Source organism: Suricata suricatta, chromosome 1 (genome assembly GCF_006229205.1).
Source record: "Suricata suricatta isolate VVHF042 chromosome 1, meerkat_22Aug2017_6uvM2_HiC, whole genome shotgun sequence".
Taxonomy (NCBI): domain Eukaryota; kingdom Metazoa; phylum Chordata; class Mammalia; order Carnivora; family Herpestidae; genus Suricata; species Suricata suricatta.
Window position 1 is genome coordinate 141,628,376 of NC_043700.1, and position 22,548 is coordinate 141,650,923.

Genomic DNA, 22,548 nt, shown 5'->3' on the forward strand with positions numbered 1-22,548 from the left:
GAAGTAGTCTAAGATGGCTTTAGATGTCACTGTTTAATCAAGGAATATAATTATTATTATAGACAATGACATACTGCTTCTCATACTTTTCTGGGAACTCTTGGGCTCAAGTACTTGTTTTGTGCTCACATAGTAAAGGTGCTATTTTTCCCATTAAGTAAAATAACATTTTATAATAAGATATGAAATTTTCAGAGTAGATCATAACATAAATAGCAAAGCTTCTGGAAATGATATGTGACATTTTCCCTTCATTCCTTCTTATTAGAGCACCCAACATTAATACGAAGCAAGGGCAGAACATACTGGAAATCTTACAAGATTGTTTTGAAGAAAAAAGTAAGATTTGATTTCAAGATGGACTTGAGGGTTGGGTTGGATGAAAATACAAATTTGTGATATTCATTAATATTAAATTCAGCAAATGTGTTATAATAATTAAACATATGTAAAATATTTTTCCAGGAATTTTGAGTACATGTGCAATCTTTTACCTTCTGTTACATTGAAGATAATACTAGCAAAAATGAGAACAATTTGCAATTTTCTTTAGGTCATACTAGATTCCTGTAGGCTAGAAGTCCATAAATAATTATCCTATGGAAGAGAAGGTATTTCATGTAATGGGAATAAGGAATAAATTTGTAGGATCCCTAAGAGAGAATGTTTGGTGATTTGTAGTTCATTCTAAATAAATGGTAAATTTTGGCAAAAACTTTTCTAAGTGCTCGTCAGCATCAGAAGGTATTGAAATATGAGAATAGGCCAACCAAAGAACAAACACAGAGAGGGGAAGAAGTATTTTTTCTATATAAGCTCTGAAGAAAGAGCTGATTCATTATTTCTTCAGGAATCTTGTTTGTCTTTCAGTTCCTGCTGCCTTTAGGCACATTTGAATATTGAAGTAATGTTTATATGTAATTTAAACTAATTGTGGTTTTTTTTTAATGTTTTATTTATTTTTGAGAGAAGAGAGACCGTGTGAGCAGGGGAGGGTTGGAGAGAGAGGGAGGCACAGAATCCGAAGCAGGCTCCAGGCTCTGAGCTAGCTGTCAGCACAGAGCCTGATGCGGGGCTCGAGCCCATGAACTGTGAGATCATGACCTGAGCCGAAGCTGGATGCTTAACCGACTGAGCCACCTAGGTGCCCCAAACTAATTGTGTTTAAAGAGCCAGCAAACTTCTTCACATTTCATGTAGGGCTTTTTATAATTGTAACTCAAACAATTTATACTGTATGTCATTTAAACATTTTGGGTTTTGTTTTGTTTTGTTTTGCTTTGCTTTTTTTTTTTAAGGTCTTACCAATGATTTTAGCACAACTTCTACAAAATCAGTGCTTTGTTCAACACCTATAATGGAAAACACTTGTATTCAATCACCAAGCAAAGAGGTAAGTCAAAAGGGAGATCTCATACAGTTTTAATATTTTAGTAAGTGAAGCTTTACACAATATAGTTACATCTATTTAGTTGTTTGTAGGTCTTATTCTTAAAAGGGAATCCTATATTCCCATTAACTTTCTGTGCAGTTTGGAAGTAGTTTGTGAAAATTCTGAATTGACGTTTCCTAGATTTGAAATTGGAGGCCTGGGTTTAGAATTGCCAAATTTTGGGGTGCCTGTGTGGCTTAGTCTGTTGAATGTCTGACTCTTGATTTCGGCTCAGGTCATGATCTCATAGTTTGTGGGTTTGAGCCCCTCATCGGGCTCTGTGCTAATGGTGTGGAGCCTGCTTGGGATTCTCACTCCTTCTCTCTCTGTCCTCACTCTCAGAATAAAAACAAACAAACAAAAAACTTAGGGGAGAAAAGGAATTACCAAATTTTAACATAATAATTTTTTACCTTTTCCTAAAATAATAGGTTTTTAGGAAAGTGGGCAGTGGCTGTAGTTTGTAACCCAGGTTTGAAAATTTGGTTGTTTTCTGAATATTGAAGTTAATCTATTGCTATATAAGGGAATCAATCTTTTTTTTTAATGTTTATGTATTTTTGAGAGAATGCAAGGTGGGAAGAGCAAAGAGAGAGGGGCAGAGGATCCGAAGAGGGCTCTGTGCTGACAGCAGTGAGGAACCACAACTCAGGAACCACAAGATCATGACCTGAGCTGAAGTCAGATGCTCAATGGACTGAGCCACACCAGGTTCCCTGGAATTTAGTCTTTTATAGACCACATCTTAAGAGGATAGGTTGACTTCTACAAAGTAGCCAACTTTCATATAGTGTGTGTGAAGCTAATGAATAGATAAGTTATTCAAAAGCACAATAGTGCTAGAAATAGTGTTTACTAGAAATTTGTATAAACACCTAATTATGTAGTTGACCCTTGAACAATGCAGAGGTTAGGGTTGCTGACCCACTTGTGCAGTTGAAAATCCACTTAGAACTTTTGACTCCTCCAACACTTAATTACTAATAGCCTACTGTTGACCAGAAGCCTTACTGATAATGCACAGTTGATTAACACCTATTTTGTATGTTTTATGTATATTATATACTGTATTCTTATAAAGAAAGCTAGAGAAAAGAAAATATAAAGAAAGTTATACGGAAGAGAAAATACATTTATAGTACTATGCTACATTTATTGTAAAAAAATGTGAATAAGTGGACCTGCACAATTCAGACCCTTGTTTAGAGGTGAATTATATATAGCCTTTTGGTTCCAAGGGACGTAGACTGATCCATTTGTTTCAGAATTGAGAGACTTTCTTTAATGTGGTAAATTTTTGGTTTTTGAAAGTTAAATCAACTTTAAGTTTTCTGGGATAAATTTAACTTAGTCACAAAGTATTAACCTTTTTTGATTAGGTTTGCTAGTATTTGATGCATTTGCATCTATATTCATGAACAGTATTGTCTTTTTCTTTTCTCAAGGTGTTCCTGTAGAACTTTGGTATCAAGATTATGCTAGAAATTTCACTTGTAGGTAGGATGTGACAAATTGCAGCAGGCCACACACCTGCTGCAACAACTAGTTAAAAAAAAAGAATGAAATGCAAACATCATATTTTTAGAGACTTGGGGAGCTGTGGAAAGAACAGTCTAGATAAAGTTCCAAAGAGAGAAGAATCATGAGAAGATGTGTTGATTATTAGTCATTTTTTTTCCCCTGACAGTATTAGTTAATTTGGGGCAAAAGCTGAGGGTTTTAGGCTAGTCTTCACAGAGAAAGTCTACCATGGGAAAGCACAGCTTTTGCCAGCTGTGTTCTAGCATTGACATGGTAGAATCCAGGGGATGACCCAGATGGATAGCCACTTTTTCTTAATAAACGTTTGTAAGTTCTGGGGCTGGTACAGAATCCTAGGCTAGAAAGGTGGAGTGAAATATGTAGTCTTGCTATGCTAAGAAATCAGTCCTGTTGCTGGAAAGTGGCCTATCACAAGTAGACATTTGCTAGATTTTTGAAGTACTCTGTGGCAAGAGACTAAACAAAGTTGAACAAAAACCCCCAAGGGATGGAACTGAATGTCTTCCAATATTTAAGGGCTAAGGTGATTGATCAGGCTCTCAGTTTCCCAGGAGACCTTATTCTATAGAATAGCCAGACTACAAATGGAATGCATCTTAACTAAAATTTCATCTCAGACTGACCGTGCTCAATCCTTAAGAGAGTGAGGATTTGATCACTTCAACCTAATCTCCCTAAAAGGAGGAAAAGAGAGTGTACTCTATAGAAAGATTTTGAGAACTCTGGGTTTTTTTTTTTTCAAATTAAGCTTTTTGTTTTGAGAGAATTATAGATTTACAAGCCACTGTAAGAAATAAAGGAGTTCATGGGGCACCTGGGTGGCTCAGTTGGTTAAACATCAGATTCCGGTCATGATCTCACAGTTTGTGGGTTCAAGCCCGGCATCAGGCTCTGTGCTGACAGCTCAGAGCCTGGAGCCTGCTTCTGATTCTGTGTCTCCCTCTCTCTCTGCTCCTCCCCCACTCATACTCTGTCTCTCTCAAAAATAAATAAATGTAAAAAAAAAAAAAGAAATAAAGGGGTTCAAGCCCAAGTACCCTTCACCTATTTTCTTCTAAAGGTAAGATCTTGCAACACTAATCAGAGTATCACAACCAGCATACTGACATTGATAGAGATTAGGAGCAGAACAGTTTCATCACTACAAGATCCCTCTGTCCTTTTATAGCAATACTCACTTTTCTCTTGCCCTCATTCCCTCCTTAATCCCTGAAACCTCTAATCTATTCTCTATTTTTACAATTTTGTTATTTTAAGAATGTTGGTTAAATGGAGTCACATAATATATGACTTTCTGGAATTGACTTTTCTGCTCAGGATCATTCTTTGGAGATTCACCCAGGTTTTTGTATATATCAGTCATTCATTTCTTTTTATTGTTCAGTGGTATCTCATGGTATGAATGTACCATAGTGTGTTTGACCATTTGCTTGTCTCTTAGTTTTCTTTTCACTGTCTTGGTTTTTTCCACTTACTGATTTTCTGTGCACCTGTAACTAATTTATCACCAGTTTCTGTGACAGAATTATAAATATCTTCGTGTATGTCGATACATCAAGTAATCTGTCATTTTTAGTTTTCCTCTGAGATCTGTCTACTTCCTAGATCTGTCTAGTCTTTGTTTTTTGCTCTTGTCTTCCTTAGGCCTGTCACATAGGTGTTGTCATGTGATTTTACTTTAATATCTAAGGAAGTCCTTTCTCTTTTCTACAGTAATGCAGTTCATATTTTTTGGATCCAAATATTCCTCTCTTGCCCTCTCCTTTTTTAGCGGGGCTCATCTTTTAGTAGCTTCCTGAGAATTTAAGACTTTAAATATTTGAAAATAAACATGATTTTGCACACATGATGGGTAATTTGGTAAGTACAGAATTCTAGGCTGGAAATTATTTTTTTTCAGATTTTTAAAGACATACTCTATTTTCTTTTAGCTTCTCTTCCTGTTGAAAATCACCATTCTGATTCCTTGATCCTTTGTGAGTCACTTTTTTTTAATCTTTGAAAGCTTTTGGGATCTTGACATCTTTTTTTAGTGATTTAAAATTTCGTGATATTCCTTGATGTTAGGTTTCTCTACCCCTTCTTATTAAGATTTCTTTTTTCTTTCTTTCTTTCTTTATTTCTTTTTTTTTTTTTTTAAAGGGGCACCTGGGTGGCTCAGTCAGTTAAACATCTGACTTCGGCTCAGGTCATGGTCTCACAGTTCATGAGTTCGAGACTCACGTCGGGCTCTGTGCTGACAGCTTAGAGCCTGGAGCCTTCTTTGGGTGATGTGTCTCCTTTCTCTGCCCCTCTCCCGCTTGCACTCTGTGTCTCTCTCTAAAAATAAACATTAAAAAAAAAAAGGATTTCTTTCTATAGTTTCTGTGTCCTGCAAGTACCTTCTTGGTTATCGTGGTTGTTTCCTTTTATTCTAGAGTCTTATGTCAGATGTCCATTGAATCTTAGTGGTCTCCTCATATTTAAGAGTGAAACTAAAATGGTGATTGCAAATTCTAGTTGTACAATAAAATTTGTATCTTGGTAGATTTTATTGTGCTATGATCTGTCTGAGCCATGTCATTGTAGATGTCCAGATGTTAATATCTGTAGTTTTTGTTTTTGTTTTTGTAACTTGGCTCAGTGGCTTTTTCTAACAAATCTCTTCTACTTGGTAGCCTGATTCCAGTGACAAATGTTCTCAACCAGGTGTGGCAGAGGGAAGGTGTAATTTGAATACTTCTCCATAAAGTCTCTGTTTTTACTGTATTACTCTTACCTTCAGCTGTGTCTGAGTGTATAGTCTCTCTGATTCTGAAACTCAAGAGTAAACATTATGCCAGAGTTGGGAGAGGAGAGGCTCTGTGACTCTTGACTACTTCCTATACATACTTTCAACAGTTCTTTTGTTTGTAGGCCCCCGTTGGAGCCTCCCTTAGCGTGGGCTCTCTAATAAATGATCTTATGGGTTAAACATAAATGTGTTTCCTTCTGCACTTTCTCCTACTCTTTCTGGACTGATTAGTTGCTGCTGATTTGCTTTCCATCAGCTTTCTAACTTAAAGTTTGTTGACATCTCCCATCTACTCCCTTTTCTTTCTCTTCATACTTCTGGATTTATGCATTTTATTTATTTTTATTTTTTAAAGAAATATATATTTGTAAATGTTTATTTTTGAGAGAGAGAGACAGAGAGTGAGCGAGTAGGGGAGGGGCAGAGAGATGGAGACAGAATCCTAAGCAGGTTGCACATTGTCAGTGCAAAGCCCAGGGCTCAAACTCATGAGTCATATGTTGAGATCATGACCTGAGCTGAAACCAAGAGTTAGACCCTTAACTGACTGAGCCACCCAGGTGCCCTGGGTTTATACATTTTAAAAAATCCTAATGAAGTTTCAAGAGGAACAGAGAATAGTGATAGCTTTCTTGTCTTTCTTTATGTAATTGAGTTTTATAATATATTCACTGAACAGCAGTGCAGTAACTTCGTTATTTATATATTCCCATCTATTCATGATTGTAGTGATGTACATCTTTGTTCATGCCTCCTTGTGCACATGTTATAAATCAAGTATGCACATTTCAATGAAACATATATTATCAATTTTTTCTGCAACATGTTTACAAATTTTCTTTCCTACATGCAATGTATGAATGAGTTTTCCCTTTTTTAGATATTTAAAATTTATGACTTGATATATTTCAGACTTACAAAAGAATATATTTATGTATGTTAGGTATTAAAAATAATATAAATGAACACTTATGCACTTAATCTCAATGTAAGACATATCAGTCAATACCTTTGCAGGATCAGTGTTTCCCTTTCTGATCCTGTTCTTTTCCGGCTCCTCCCTGCACAGAGGTAACCACTATCTTGAATTTTATGCTCATCTTTCCTATCCTTTATTTAATAGTTTTACCACATAATGGGCGTGTTGACACAAATGGTAGCATTTCTTCCACTGCCTCTGACAGAGGTCCCACTGTCATCCACGTGTTGGGTGCTTCACTAGAGGGACTTACGAGACTCATCATATAGTTGTACTTGTGACTGAGATTTATTAGGGCCATATAATCAGGATGCACAGGCAGAATGGCAAAGCAAGAAGACCTGTCATATGGAGGAGTCCATGTCAGACTTTCTGTGCTTCCCACAGGGTCTGCAGAGTGCACTTGTTGTTTCTAGCAGTGAAGTGTATACAGTCTTTCTGCCCAGGGGAAGCCTTCTGAGGCTTAACCCATTTTTATTGGGAGCTGATTATATTAGGTACCGTCTGCCAACCAACATCCTATACTTCCTGAAGGGAAAAAAAGCAGGTGATCACTATAAATCATATTTTTATACAGTCTAGGCAGACTGGCATGGTAGGCACAACCTAATCAGCTGGTAATAGAGGAAATACTCTGAAAGCCAAATTCCCAATTGCCAGTCAAGGGCCAGCCCTGTAAGCAATTTCTTTAAATGATCAAGTGTACTATGTTAATTCCTCCAGTGAGTGAATCTCTGAAATATATATATATACATGTGTGTGTACATATATATATATAGTTTCATATGCATCTACTTTGAATTTTGTGTAAATGGGATTATAACCTACTTCTATAACTCTTTTTTTGGTTAACATTTATTCCTTTTGCTGTAATTTGTTCATTTCACTGTTGAATGTATGACATCATGTTATAGGACTGTGTCATAATTTATCCAGTTTACTGTCAGGATGGGTTTTTGCTGTTCAGAGCAGCATTGTTTCTGTGTTAGGATTTATGAAATTTCAACTTTACTAGATAATGCCAAATTGTTTTCTAAAGTAGTTATTCAAGTATACAACTACCAGCTGGTTTATTATTTTCCAATACTTTTTTTTTCTGATTTAAAAACAAATGTATTTAATCAGAATTGCTAATTTAATAGAGTAGATCTAATATTGTATATCTTTTAGGCTCAGTACCAGAAATCACATTCAAAGTCAGTTTCTTCAAGGAAGAAAGAAGCTTCTCTGCAGTTCACTGTAGAACCAAGGGAAGTTGTCAACAGATCAGGTTGGTGGCATCCCCATGAGTGTTATTTGCCTAGACATATTTAAAAGGAAATGCTCAAGGTGTTGCCTGTGGTGGCTTGAGTGGATTAGCCCAGGCAGAATGGTCGGTGTTTTGTTTTGTTTTGTTTTGTTTTGTTTTTAAACATGAGTGATACGCTTAGTTGATATTTATTACTTTATTGTATTGGTAGGAACACTGATTACCATGATCTGGTAAGAGACATTAAGAATTATTACAGGGGGGGCGCCTGGGTGGCTCAGTGGGTTAAGCCTCCGACTTCGGCTCAGGTCAGATCTCACTCTCGTGGGTTCAAGCCCCGCGTCAGGCTCTGTGCTGACACCTAGCTCAGAGCCTGGAGCCTGCTTCCGGTTCTGTGTCTCCCTCTCTCTCTCCCCCTCCCCCTCCCATGCTCTGTCTCTCTCTGTCTCAAAAATAAATAAAACATTAAAAAAATTAAAAAAAAAAAAGAATTATTACAGGGACTATAGCTTTAAGAATTTTCAAATATATTTGTCTTTTTTTTTTCTGAACTATTAATATTATCTCACACAGTTTCTGTGGGTCAGGAATTGAGAAGCAGCTTAGTTAGATGGTTTTGGGCTGAAATCTCTCATGAATTAGCAGTCAAGATGTTGGCCAGGGTTGCAGTTATCGGAAGGCTTATCAGGACCTATGGATATATTGCAGAGATGACTCATTCATGGGTAGGAAGCCTTAATTCCTTCTAACATCTCCCTTTCCAGGGGCTCTTAAGCATACTTTTTTAATTAAATGGAGGTATAATTGACATGTAACATATTGGTTCAGGTACCCAACATGATTCAATATTTGTGCATACATGGTCAGTATTCTTTCTCTCTTCTCCTTTTGTTTATGTCCCTTCATGATTTGTATGTGCTGCAACTTTTTAAAAAGTTCACTTTATTAATACTTTTCAAATTAGAAAAGTCCTTTATTTGAGGTAAGCCTCAAAGATTAAAACAGTGCTATTGATTGTTACTGCCGTCATCCTGCTGAGGTAACCTTGGAATGAAAACCTATGTATATGTGTGTGTGCTTGCATGCGTGAGTGCATGTGCATGAGTGCTCTCAGAAGTGGCTTAACAACTTTCTTTTACATGAATTTTCTTTTACAGTGTGGGCAAGTACCTTTTACCTGAACGATCATTTACTGTTTTATTCTTTTTGCCATTTTGATCAGTATTACATGATCTCATTGTCACTTTACTATGTCTGTCATTCCCACTGAGTTTGAGCACTTTTTATATATTTACTGGCTATTTGAATTTTCTTTTATCTATTTTGTCTATTCATATCCTTTGCACATTAGTTTTTTCTTGTTTATGACAAGGCTTTGAATTGAGTGTCTCTGTTATCTGTAATTTGTTTGACAAATATTTTTCAAAATAGTCCCTTGACAGTTAAAGATTTCATTTATAGGATCTTTAACCATATGATGAGTACGATTTTTAAAAAATGTTTTTATTTTTGAGAGAGAGAGAGAGTAAGAAAACACATGAGCAGAGGTAGGGGCAGAGAGAGGGAGACAGAGGATTCGAAGGAGACTCTGCACTGTCAGCTCAGAGCCTGATGCAGGTAGGGTTTGAACTCATGAACTGTAAGATCATGACCAGAGCTGAAGTCTGACGCTTAACTGAGCCATCCAGGTGCCCTGATGAGTACAATTTTTTATTTTAATTGTCAAATGTGTGACTTTTATAGCTTTTGACCTTCCTGTTTTGGTTAAAAGCTCTGTCTTCTTGTTGCGGTATATGTAAGTATCTTAGCTTTCATCTTAAGTTTTTGTTTAATTCCAGTTAGCATACAGTGTAATACTAATTTCGGGTGTACAATATACTGATTCAGCACTTCCATACAACACTCAGTGCTCATCCTCACAAGTGCACTCCTCAATCCCCATCACCTCTTTCACCCATTCCCCCACCCACCTCCCCCTCCGGCAACTATCACTTCGTTCTCTGTAGCTGAGAGTACACTGGGACCAACTTTGACTCAGATCACGATCTCATGGTTCTTGACGTTAGGCCTTGCATGGGGTTCTGTGCTGCCAGTCTGGAGCCTGCTTGGATTCTCTGTCTCCCTCCCTCTCTCTGTGCCTCCTTTGCTTACACACTCTCTCTCTAAAATAAATAAATAAACGTTAAAAAGAGAGTCTGTTTCTTGGTTTTCCTCTTTCCCCTCTGCCCATGTTCATTTGTTTCTTAAATTTCACATATGAGTGAAATCATATGGTATTCTTTTTCTCTGATTTGTTTCACTTAGCATCATACCTTCTAGAGCTATATATTACCACATTTTGTTTTACTTATTTATCCATTGATGGTCATTTGGGTGGTTTCCATTTATTGTCTGTTTTGAATAATGCTGCTGTGAATGTGAGTGTACAAATATCTCTTGTAGTCTCTTTTAGTTCTTTCGGATGCATACCCAAAAAAGGAATGATTGGGTCATATGGCAATGATATTTTTAATTTTTTAAGGAACCACCAAACTTCTTTTTTTAAATAGTTTATTGTCAAATTGTTTCCATACAACACCCAGTGCTCTTCCCCACAAGTGCCCTCCTCCATCACCACCACCTCTTTTCTCCCCTCCCCCTCCCCCTCCCCAACCCTCAGTTCGTTTTTAGCATTCAATAGTCTCTCAAGTTTTGCATCCCTCTCTCTCTCCCCAACTCTCTTTCCCTCTTGCCCTCCCCCTGGTCCTCCATTAGGTTTCTCCTGTTCTCCTGTTAGACCTATGAGTGCAAACATATGGTATCTGTCCTTCTCTGCCTGACTTATTTCGCTTAGCATGACACCCTCAAGGTCCATCCACTTTCCTACAAATAAATGGCCATATTTATTCTTATTGCCATGTAGTACTCCATTGTATATATATACCACATCTTCTTGATCCACTCATCAGGTGATGGACATTTAGGCTTTTTCCATGTTTTGGCTATTGTTGACAGTGCTGCTATGAACATTGGGGTACATGTGCTCCTATGCATCAGCGTTTCTCTATCCACCAAACTTTTTTGTAGTGCCTACATCATTTTACATTCCACCAGCAGTGCATAAGAGTTCTGGTTTCTCTACATCTTCACCAACACTTGTTATTTTCTCTGTGTGTGTGTGTGTGTGTGTGTGTGTGTGTTTTATACTAATAGCCATCCTAATGGTGTGAAGTAGTATCTCATTGTGGTTTTGATTTGTTTATCATTGCCACTGGGAATTTTGAATTAAAATAATAATTAGATACCCAGTGCATACCTATAACAATGGCTAAAATCCAAAAAAAACTGGTTCTCTTTTGTAACTCATTTCTTTGAGAGTTTCTATCTTTTGTTCAGGAGAGTTTATGATTAATTGTTAAATTTTATGATGGATGCTTTAAAATTCTTATTAAATAATTTTAGCATTTCATTCATCTTCTCCATTTTTGTGTCCACTGATGATATTTTTCTTACTCAGGTTATGTTTTTTTGGTGTTTGTATAATGAGTCATTTTGATTCTTTTCTTGACATTTTGGTTGTTATTTTAATAGACTCTAGATTGTATTTAAATCATTTCTTATAGCACCTAGTTGCCTTGTTTTGGTTCCTGTGTAGGTTCCTGCCTACTTTGGGGGGATTTATTTCCATGACAGTTCAGTGCTTAGAGTCCTAGCAGTAGTATTTTGTCTGTTTGATTTTCTGATGCTGCTGAGATCCCAGGTCAGTTCTTGCTGGTGCTGTGTCAAGTGAATGGAAGGTACTGTCCTGAGTACCCCATGTCCCCATTCACTCAAGTGGGAACAAGGATTAGAAGATGTTGGAATTGGATCTCCTTAAATTTGAGACAGGTGGAGGACAGGATGGGAAGTGTTAGGATTCTTTTATGTTTTTCCTGCCTTATGTTAGACTGCCCATTGGTGCCTTCATTGTGAAGCAAGGCCTGGGATGTACTAACTGGTTTAGAATGTCACCTTGGTCTGGATAGCAGTTGCTGGGAAGGTTAAAGGCTTTACTATTCTGCAGCTGTTTGTGCATCATAGGGCCTGCTATTCTTGATTGTTAAGTGGAGACTAGGTTGGTCCAGGCGCAGGGTTAGTCCAGGACCTTGCTCCTCTGCTACAGATGGCCTACAGAACCTAAGAAGTGGGGCCTGAGTCTTCGCTGCTCTGCCGCTGCCACTGCAGAATGGAGTCGTTAGTGGCCCAATTTGTAGAATGGGAGTTGGAGTTCCCCATTAGGTCTTTGTTGTATTTCCTTTCTCCAAGTCTGTTAGCCAGAGAATGCAGGTTATTTTTTCCTTATGCCTCTTGGTGGTCCAGGATTGCAGGAATCTCTAGAACCCAGTCTGGGGGTGCACGGGAGATTAAAGAAAACCCAAGGGATTCACCATATTGTCTTTTGTGGCTTAAGGCTTGAGGTTCCTAGCAAAAACTGAGTATGCTGTCTTGTTCCATAACCTTCCAAAAGCCTTTTTTAAAAATTATATTTAAAATTTTCAATATTTGCTTTTTAAGGATATGAATCAATATGAATACTCCCCAGCATTTGATATTTGAAGGCCTATGGCTAAGAGAATAGTGTGTGTGTGTGTTTAAATATATAAAGGTATGGGTGTATATGTATACAAATACTATTTTATGTATAAAGAATATATTTAGATGTATACCTTTACATATGTATATACATATAAATTTTTTATATATCTATATATCTGTTATGTCTCTATATGTGTATATATATGTACGAATGTGGTCATTTTGCTGCCCTGGTTTACAGACTTTTTTTTTTTAAGTTTATTTATTTTGAGAGAGAGAAAAGGAGAATGCGTGAGCAAGAGAGAGAGAGAGAGGGAGAGAGAGAGAATCCCAAGCAGGTTCCACAATGTCTGGGCAGAGCCTGATGCAGGACTCTATCCCATGAACCATAAGATCATGACCTGAACCAAAATCAAGAGTCAGAAGTTTAACCAAGCCACCCAGGCATCTCCACTAAGTTTTTTACTGATTCTTAACCTAAAGATCAAATGTTATAATTCTCTAAGATTACTTTATTTTAGCTGTGTATAGATTTATTCAAATCTTGAGTAAATTGACTATCCATAGAATTGTGAATTTTTGTTGAGAATTTTTGTCATTTTAAAACTTCAGAGCATGGATCAAATATGTCTTCACATTCATTAATTTCATAAATTAAGACTTTTTTAAAAAGCACTTATGGGGCCGCCTGGCTGGCTCAGTCGGTTGAGCCTCCGACTTTTGCTCAGGTCAGATCTCACGTTCGTAGGTTCGAGCCCCGCGTCGGTCTCTGTGCTGGCAGCTAGCTCAGAGCCTGGAGCCTGCTTCCAGTTCTGTGTCTCTTCTCTCTCTTCCGCTCCCCCTCTCATGCTCTGTCTCTCTCTGTATCAAAAATAAATAAAACATTAAAAAAAAAAAGCACTTATGTACTTTAATCATAGATTCTTGATTATAAACTTAATGAACTGTGAATCTTCTGAAAACCTATTTCTAACTTGCTGAATTTTAAAAAGCACGTTTGGTTCTAATATTATTATTTAAAATTTTTTTGATATCTTTCTATAATTTTCTTCTAGTTCAGGACAATGAAGATCATCAGCAAATTTTGGCAACTGATATTGGTTCTAAAAATACACCTGACTTGAGAAAAATGTCAAGTGACAAAAAAAGTGAAAAACTCAAAGATCATCACACCGAAGTCGATAAGGAATTTTACTTATCTGTTGGCTCACCGTATGTTCTTTTGGATGCAAAAACATCTCTATCCCAAAATGCTATTTCATCTATTGTGCAAAACAAAAAGATGCACACTTCTGATTATTCAATAAATACATTGTCTTCAAGTACAGAGATTTCCCTTAAAACCAGAAAAAGGTGAATTTTTATTTATTTAAATAATATCCTATTTAAAAATTTTTACCTTTTATATTAAAGAATAAGTAATTTGGTTTTTTATGTATTTTATAGTAGGTATTGAGGAATATTAACATGTGAGGAGAAGAGCATAATATATGTCAGTTTATATTCAGTTTCTATTTAATAATAGGAAGGCTTACAGTATACTTCAGAGAAGTTTGTGGGTAAACTTTTCTGTGGGAAAGAAGTATTTTCTTCTAATAATAAATTTTCTGTAACTTCGTAGGAGTATTTTCTTTATGATATTTGTAATTACAAAGGTAGGAATGTCTCAGGTCATTTCTAGGGTAGCAGAGGATAAGTATTTTGAGGATAAGTTGTGGTAAACCCATGTCTATTTCTTGGGGTTTTCATGTTGGCCTTTAAGAAGCAAAGTAGATCATTCAAATCCTTTCCTGTTGGGACCTTTGCAGTGAGTATAATTAATATCTGTCTAGTGTCTTGTGTAATTCTTGGAGCCAAGGAATTAAGTACATTCTAAGATTTTGCTATTCAAAATGTGGTCTGTGGCTCAGTATCAAGAGCAATGCATTATCTGGGAACGTGTTAAAAACGCAGAATTTCAAACTCTCCCTAGACCTGCTGAATTAGAATCTACATTTAAATAAAACTCCTCAGATGGTTCAAAACCTTACTAAATATTTAAGAACAAGTGCTCTGAGTATAGATTTCTATGGCCTTTTCTCTTATCTTTTTCCCATTGTCAAATAAGGAATTTAATTTTCCTGGGCACTTGCCTTGTATATTTTAAGAGGTTATAAATCAACACTTATAGATTTTAAATAAAGCCTTAGTAGAAAGTTTTGTAAGTGGTCTGTATTCTTAACTGAAAGGGAATTCAAGAAAACTCCTAACTCAACAAACTTTGAGAGTATTCACCTTGCCTCTTTTACCTTTTAGGTTAAACTTTGAAGATAAAAATGTTTCAAAGAAAGTAGAAATAGCAAATAAAATATCAGAAATAGAGGATAAAGTATCAGAAGAACCACAACAGAGGAGATCATTAAGAGTATCTCAGAAAAGAACACAAGATTCAGAATATGAAATTCAACCACAAACTAAAAAGAGTTTTTCTGCACTGTTTTTAGAAACTGTAAAAAGAAAAAGTGAATCTAGGTGAGTTATTAAGAAACTGTCCTTTGAGATGTTTTGGTTTTATATTCTGTGAACAATAGCAAGGATTCTTAATGCTATTTAACTGGAAGTTAATCTTAATTGGCGTAAATTTTAATTGAAACTGTGCCCAACTCATAAGGAGAGTGTAGTTTTTTACCAGCACATCACCCCCAAAACCATTGTTTAATACATACTAAATTAAATGTGAAAGAAAATTCAGCTTTCATTGCTTCTGCTCATTAGCGCTCTCTTCTCTTCTCTCTTTGAGTTTATTTATTTATTACTGTATTTTGAGAGAGAGGGAGGGAATCCCCAGCAGGCTCCTCTCTATCAGCACAGAGCACAATGTGGGGCTTGATTCCACGAACTGAGATCATGATTTAAGTCTTGATCAAGAGTCGGATGTTTAACCAACTGAGCCACCCAGGGGCCCCTCATTAGCACTTTCTAGTTTGTATGATATCACAGGATGAAGGCAGTGTTTAAAAATAGAATTATGTCATGGTGTATTTCACTATTAAACGTTTTAAGTCTTTTTTCCTTTTCTTCTGCTTGTGTTAATAAACGCATAGTCCTAAAATAAATTTTAGTCTGTTCTTGCCTATTTAAAAACCTTCAGAGGTTCTACATGACCATATAGTGATTTTTAACTGTGGCTGATCAGTAGAGTTAACTAGAATTAATGAGAGCTAGGGTTGAGAGCTACTGGCCTACATAAACATCAGATTTGCTAGCTGGTGTTTATGGCCCTCACTCTCCCTCATTAACTCTTTTTGCCAGCTTGGTCATGCACATTTGCATTTTTCCCTGTTTTGGCATACCATTTTCCCTTGTCATACGCCAATTTCCTTTTTCTTTCCTGGTGATATCTGCTTCCTGGTTCATAGATGGATGTCTTCTTGCTGTAACCTCATAGGGCAAAAGATGGCAAGGAGGCGCTCTGAGGCTTGCTGCTTTTATGAAGATATTACTTCTGTTCCTGAGTGTTCTGCTCTGATAAATTACCCCCAAATACCATTCCACTGGAGATTAGGTTTCAGTTTATGAATTTTGGGAGTATACATGCATTCAGTCTGTAGCAGGTGTCAACGTTGTTCTCTAAGCATATCTTCAGTCTGAGTGATCTTGATATTATGGAAGTCTCTTGAGGTAGAATAGAGGAGCGGATTTGGAGACTTCTTACTGGCTGGTTTGGGAAGTCTTAATTTTTAAATTCTTAGCATTACTTCTAAATGTACAAAAAACTAATAAATATTATCAGTTATATACAACAAGACAAATTAAATCTATAACAGATTGGTCCTTTCTTTAAACATTGAAAAGTAACATTTCTGTTTATACATTGATTCATTGTGGTCTTCTATTTATATTGACTTTGTTTTTCATTAGATTTTCTAAAGTTTTCTAAACTTGCAAAACTCTATTAGAAGATAGTATATTTCTTAACATACATATTTGTAAGATTTATGTTATTAGATTTATCAGAGATTTGAGATTAAAGAAATAGTGAGGGCAGTTTCATTTCATAATCTCTTTATATGTCTTATTAATGAAAAGAGAAAAAGCAGACATGATAATCTTATTCTTCCATTCAGTTTTGCTTCTTTTATGTGTAAGAATGGTTAAGCATCCTTACTCAGGTGAAAAAGGCAGAAACAGGAGTGCATGTGCTAGTTTCGGAGTTTGGATGTTTACCCTAAGTTTTTATTTATGCATATTTCACTTCAGTACATGGTTTGCTTCAGGCAGTTGCTCTAAAAAGGAAGGAAATGCAAAAGAGTACCATCAGATTATAAAAACTTATTTGAAAATGTATGAATTATTCAAAATTGGAATGAATTTTTACATAACATAATTTATTATAAAATTTAGTGTTTCTTAGAGTATTAGATTTGAAGATGTCTCAGAAATAATCTTGTTTTGGATGTGAAAGAAATCTGGACTCTAAGAGATCTATATACATCTATACAAACGTACAATTAGTATAACATTATATATAATAACAGCATGCATTTTTGGACTGTCAGTCAATGTATCTGAGCTATATTTAACACGTCTCTGGGTTTCAACTTTTTGATATATATGAGTTGGAGGGACATTAAATTAGTTGATGTCTAGACTTTCTTGCAGCCTTAAATTTCTGTGATCTCATTAGTATTATAAGTGAATATAATCAGGTATTATAGAAATATAAAAGGCACCTCAGTGGCTCAGTTTGTTGAGCGTCCAACTTCAGCTCAGGTCATGGTCTCATGGTTCGTGAGTTTGAGCCCTGCATCCTCCTCTGTGCTGACAGCTCAGAGCCTGGAGCCTGCTTTGGATTCTGTGTCTCCCTCTCCATCTGCCCCTCCCCTGCTCAAACTCTGTTTCTCTCTCTTTCTTTCAAAAATAAATAAACATTAAAAATTAAAATAATAATTTTTTTAAAAAGATATATAAAAGGAGAGGGATTTTCAAGGGTAAGGGAAAATTGAGATGTGAACTGTTTTTAAAAGATACATAGATTTTATTCCTATATAGATTATTTTCGTGAGAAAGCAAAGGTAAAATCTTTTATCTTTTGAGTAGTTATTTATTCTAACTTTCTGTTTTAGTCCTATTGTTAGGCATATAGCGACTGCTCCACCTCATTCATCTCCTTCAAGTGATGTAAAGTTGTTAGAGGATGAATTTATAATTGATGAATCAGAAAGAAGTTTTGCCAGTCCATCTTGGATTACTATACCCAGAAGGGCTGGGACTTTGAAACAATGCACAGTAACCCCTGCAGAGAGCACTGCACTCCTTCAAAGTAAAAAGTCCAGAGGAAAACATCACAGTGTATCAACTGCAGATTTGACAAGTGACAAACATTCTGGCAAAGCTCACCCGGTAGGGAGATCTCAGCCCTCTGAACAAAAAAGACCGAGTAGGAGTTGTTCTTTGTCAAATGAAACGGAAAATCATCGTACATCTGCCGAATATGAAATATGTTATAAGAATGCAGAGAAATCATCTGGAAACAAAAGGACTGTAAAAAAGAAACAGAGAAGGAAATTTAAGACCAATATACTTGAAGACCAGGTTGATATGGAACAATCTAAAGATAAAAATAAAAATGTGTTACACATCACCCAAGATAAGTTACAAAGAAATTCAGACAGAAATATGGAAGAGCGTGAAGAGATGATAAATGTTGCTGTTTCCAAAAAACAGGTGCTTCCTGTAGGTAAGTGTTTTATATTAAATGTAACTATGAACATTATTCTACTCCTTTATGTTTTAATAATATTTCTATTTAGTTTTGGGAAGTAGGCAAAGCAAACCTAAGTCTGTAGTCTCTTTTCTAGAATGTCTGTTTTACATACAATTCAATTCTGAGTCACTTGAGTTTTGTGTAGCTTTTAAGATGGCAGCGCATATAAAGGAAGAAGTGAAGGGAAAAGACTCACAAACCAGGTAGTTACCAGAATATGACTAAGACAGCATCATTTGTTCTTTGAGGTTTATTAAAATAAAAATGGGAGGAAGAAAACCCAGGGTAGTATAGGACTATTTCTTATAGGATAAATAATTTTACTCTTTTATTCCATTTTAGTATTCATCTATATTCATTTATCTAATAGTCACTAAATTGCCAGACACTGTATGGCAATTTTACAAAGATTACTAAGACACAATTATTGCCATTAATAAAACAATCAATCTAGTAGTACCTGTAAACCAGCAGATATACATGTTCATTCACAGGACAATAATGGAATCACAGAGAACAGTTATCTAATATCTCAATAAGTCTTTTTACCTTGGATTACTGTATTATTTATCATACAAACTGGGACACTTGAGAATGAGAGGGATGTCAGGACAGGAAGCATAAACTGGGATTGCATAAAACTGGGAAGCATGAACTGGAGAGGCTGAAGTGTGGCTACTCTCCTTACATCATCATTTTATAGTGATTGCGGTTTGTAAAGATGGCACTGTCATCTAGATCCATTTATTTTCTTTGTACCACTTTTTAAGTAATAGAAAAGGTAGTTATTCTTCTAGAATTTCTTTAGTTAATGGAATGGAAAGCACTTAACAAATGTATTAGACACTTTATGTGTATATAACCTAACTTAATCCTTCCTGACAGTCCCATAAATTAGGAGAAAATACTCATGGTTAAAATATGCTGACTCAGGATCTGTCCCATTGTAGAACCCATGTTTTTTCAGCACTATTAAGAAGTTTTGAAGGGGCTCCTGGGTGGCTCCGTTGGTTAAGTGTCTGGCGTCGGCTCAGGTCAGATCTCATGTTTGTGGGTTCGAGCCCCGCATCAGGCTCTGTGCTGACAGCTAGCTCAGAGCCTGGAGCCTGCTTCGGATTCTGTATCTCCCTCTCTCTCTGACCCTCCCCTGCTTGTGCTCTCTCTGTCTCTCAAAAATAAAAAAATTAAAAAAAAATTCTTTTTAAAGAAGTTTTGAAATAATCGAAAATGCTTTTGATGCTCAATTGGAAAAACTATTAGCTAACCAGAAAACTCTATTCACTTGAATTTTCTATGTACTTAGAGGTTCTAGATGACTATAATGTATTGCTGATACAGAAGGGAGAAAGTATATTAAATGTTTTTTTAATGTTTGAGAGAGAGAGAGAGAGACAGAGTGCAAGCAGGGGAGGGGCAGGAAGATAGGAAGACACAGAATCTGAAGCAGACTCTAGGCTGTGAACTGTCAGCACAGAGCCTGACACAGGGCTTGAACTCACAAATGGTGAGATTGTGACCTGAGCCGAAGTAGGAAGCTCAACCATTCAGCTATCAGTTGTATCTTCTGTATGTGTTCTTGTTTATTAGTTTTCTAAATTGTTTGTCATTCAGTTTCTAACCTTCCCTGATTTGGAATACAGTGTGAATAAGTTTTTGGTGATAACATTTTCCTCCTCAGATTCTTTTCCCCTAAATTATTGTTCACATTGAGTTTTTTTTTTTTTAAGTTGATTCACAAACATCTCTGGAATCATGAGCACCTCTCATTTGTTAGAACAGTTCCTGAGGATGCTTTTGATAAGTATAAGGGAAGGAGAAAAAGGGAGAAATAGAAGAAAAGGAGTTGGAGAATGAGAGGCACAGAAGGGGACAGAGAGAAAGAGAGAATCTGAAGCAGGTTTTCTCCACCCCAGCGTGGAGCTTGATCTGAGGACCATGAGCTCTTGACCTGGGTTGAAATCAAGAGTACCGACTGACTCACCCGGTGCCCCTTGGGGCAACCATGTTGAAACTTCTCTATTTTTGCTTTAGTGTTTTGTAAAACTGACCCTTTTATTATTTTCTATACCCACTCCCTAAAATACCTCCTTTATTGTCAAGTTTTTACTGTCTCTGGTGACTCTTCCAGTATCTCCCATTCTCATTACTTGCCAAGTATTGGTTGATTCTAATATTAAACACAATATTGGTAAGGTATATTTTTTCCATTTTCATCAACTTTTTTGTGCCTGCTTCAGGTTATTAAGACTAATATTTTTCATTTACTCCTTTTATAAGCATAAATTATTCTCTTTATCTCAAATTAAGAGAATTGCCAACTCCTGTAATTTATTCTCAAACTGAAATTGGAAAATGATATTGCTGTAAGGAATCTTGACCTAATTTGGCTCGTTTTCTCTTCTCTCTACTCAATCCAATTTAACTGGGAGAATGACTAAAACATGTAGTGCTTTTCAAACTTATATATGCATTTGAATTCCCTGAGGATTTTGTTAACCTACTGATTCTTTTGCTTTTCAAACTTATATATGCATTTGAATTCCCTGAGGATTTTGTTAACCTACTGATTCTTTAGCTGGTTTAATAGGTGTCAGGTGGGACCCAAGATTCTGTATTCTGTTTGTCCTAGGGGATGCTAATACAACTGATCTGTGAACTATACTTGGTATATAAAAAACTTACATTGTATTTAGAATTGCTCATGCTGGGTAGCAGTCTTGTCCATTTCATTGCCTACTGTAACATTGGCTTCAACCTAAATTCATATTTCAAGTCAATGTTAGTCATCAAGCAATGTGAAAGGTTTCATTTAACTGACAGATCTTATTGAGAACATTTGATTTAAAAAAAAAGAGGTGGAAAGAAGCCTACAGAATGAATTTAAGATATTTTTATAATTGGGATTTTTTTAACTATTGTGATTTTATGAAAACTCTTTCGTTTAATAGAATGAAAATTGTTTTAATGGTTTTCTTTAATTTAGGAAGCAAGAAAAATAACACCAGTGTTCCTAATGCAGAGAATCAGAAAAAAGATAAGGTATATAAAAAGAGTCAATTTTCCAGTGGGTCCAACAAGAACATATTTGTACCTGATGAAGTGACTTCTACTATTACAAGAAGTCAAAGAATTTCGAGGCGTCCATCTAATTGGTGGGTGGTAAAGTCAGAGCAGAGTAAGTATTTTATTTAAATTATGTTCATTGAGAGTTCCAAAAAGTCATTCTATAAGGGGCTTTATGTTTGTTTTATATAACCATTTTCCACAGAAGAATCTTATGAGGGCAGAGTTAAGTTGGATCATTAGTAAAAATATTAAATCAGTTAAGTGTGAAGGTCTTCATTTGGGCTCTATTCTAGACTGTGTTCTCGATATAGGGATATAGGTGGTGGAAAAACAAACCTATCACTGCTCTTATGAGACTGACATTCTAGTAGAGGAAGATCAGCAGTATACATGTATAATTTATGCAGTGCGGTGATAGGTAATGAAGAAAAATTAAGTAGATAAAGGATAGAAATGGGAAGTAGATGGAGAAGTAGAGTTGGATAAGAAGATAGAACAGAATACTGTTTTATAAAAAAAATAAGAGTCCATTTTCATCTTTCAGAGCACATACTTCAGAAACATGAAGAGGGGAGCCATACAAATAATTTAGTGTGGAACATTTCAGACCAAGGGTGCTGATGGAGCATGCTTACCATGTTGGAGGAATTCAAGAAGGCCAGTATGGCTGAAGAGGAGTGAGCCAGGAGAGTTGAAGTCAGGGAGGCAGGCTGTGATAGAGTTTAGAAAAAGTGTATTGGGAAGCTCCTAGAAGATTTTAAGCAATAAAATAAAATTTAAGTGACTCGATTGAGTCATCTTTTTTTTTAACTTTAAAAATTGTTTTAAGTTCATTTATTTTTTGAGAGAGTGAGAGAATGAGTAGGGGAGGGGCAGAGAGAGAGGGAGGGATACGTTCCGAAGCAAGCTCTGCACTGACTGTGCAGCGTGGGGCTCAGACTCATGAACTGTGAGATCATGACCTGAGCTGAAAGCAAGAGTCGGAGGCTTAACTGGCTGAGCCATCCAGGTGCCCCGATTGAGTCATCTTGCAAAATAATTATTCTTCTTCTATATAGAGAGGAAACTAGGGCTGGGCAAAAATGGAAACATGGACACTAGTTAAGAGATTGTTGGAGAGAAGGGATGAAAAGTGGTTGGATTCATTATTAATGGATTAGAATAAGAGAGAAAACCAGGAGGCTAGGGTGACTCAGATTATTTTTTT

The 22,548-nt window shown here is 36.2% G+C and overlaps 1 protein-coding gene across 3 annotated transcripts in view; it reads left to right on the plus strand.

Moving 5' to 3' along the window:
• Positions 1-22,548, plus strand: part of CENPC (centromere protein C) — an 84,324-nt gene that overhangs the window by 11,043 nt on the left and 50,733 nt on the right. For all 3 annotated transcript variants that reach the window (XM_029945312.1, XM_029945307.1, XM_029945302.1), the window contains exons 3-9: positions 269-339; positions 1,299-1,393; positions 7,897-7,996; positions 13,585-13,882; positions 14,825-15,040; positions 17,635-18,248; positions 21,259-21,450. In XM_029945312.1, coding sequence (XP_029801172.1) covers positions 269-339; positions 1,299-1,393; positions 7,897-7,996; positions 13,585-13,882; positions 14,825-15,040; positions 17,635-18,248; positions 21,259-21,450 — 1,586 coding nt within the window. The remainder of the gene's footprint in view (positions 1-268; positions 340-1,298; positions 1,394-7,896; positions 7,997-13,584; positions 13,883-14,824; positions 15,041-17,634; positions 18,249-21,258; positions 21,451-22,548) is intronic.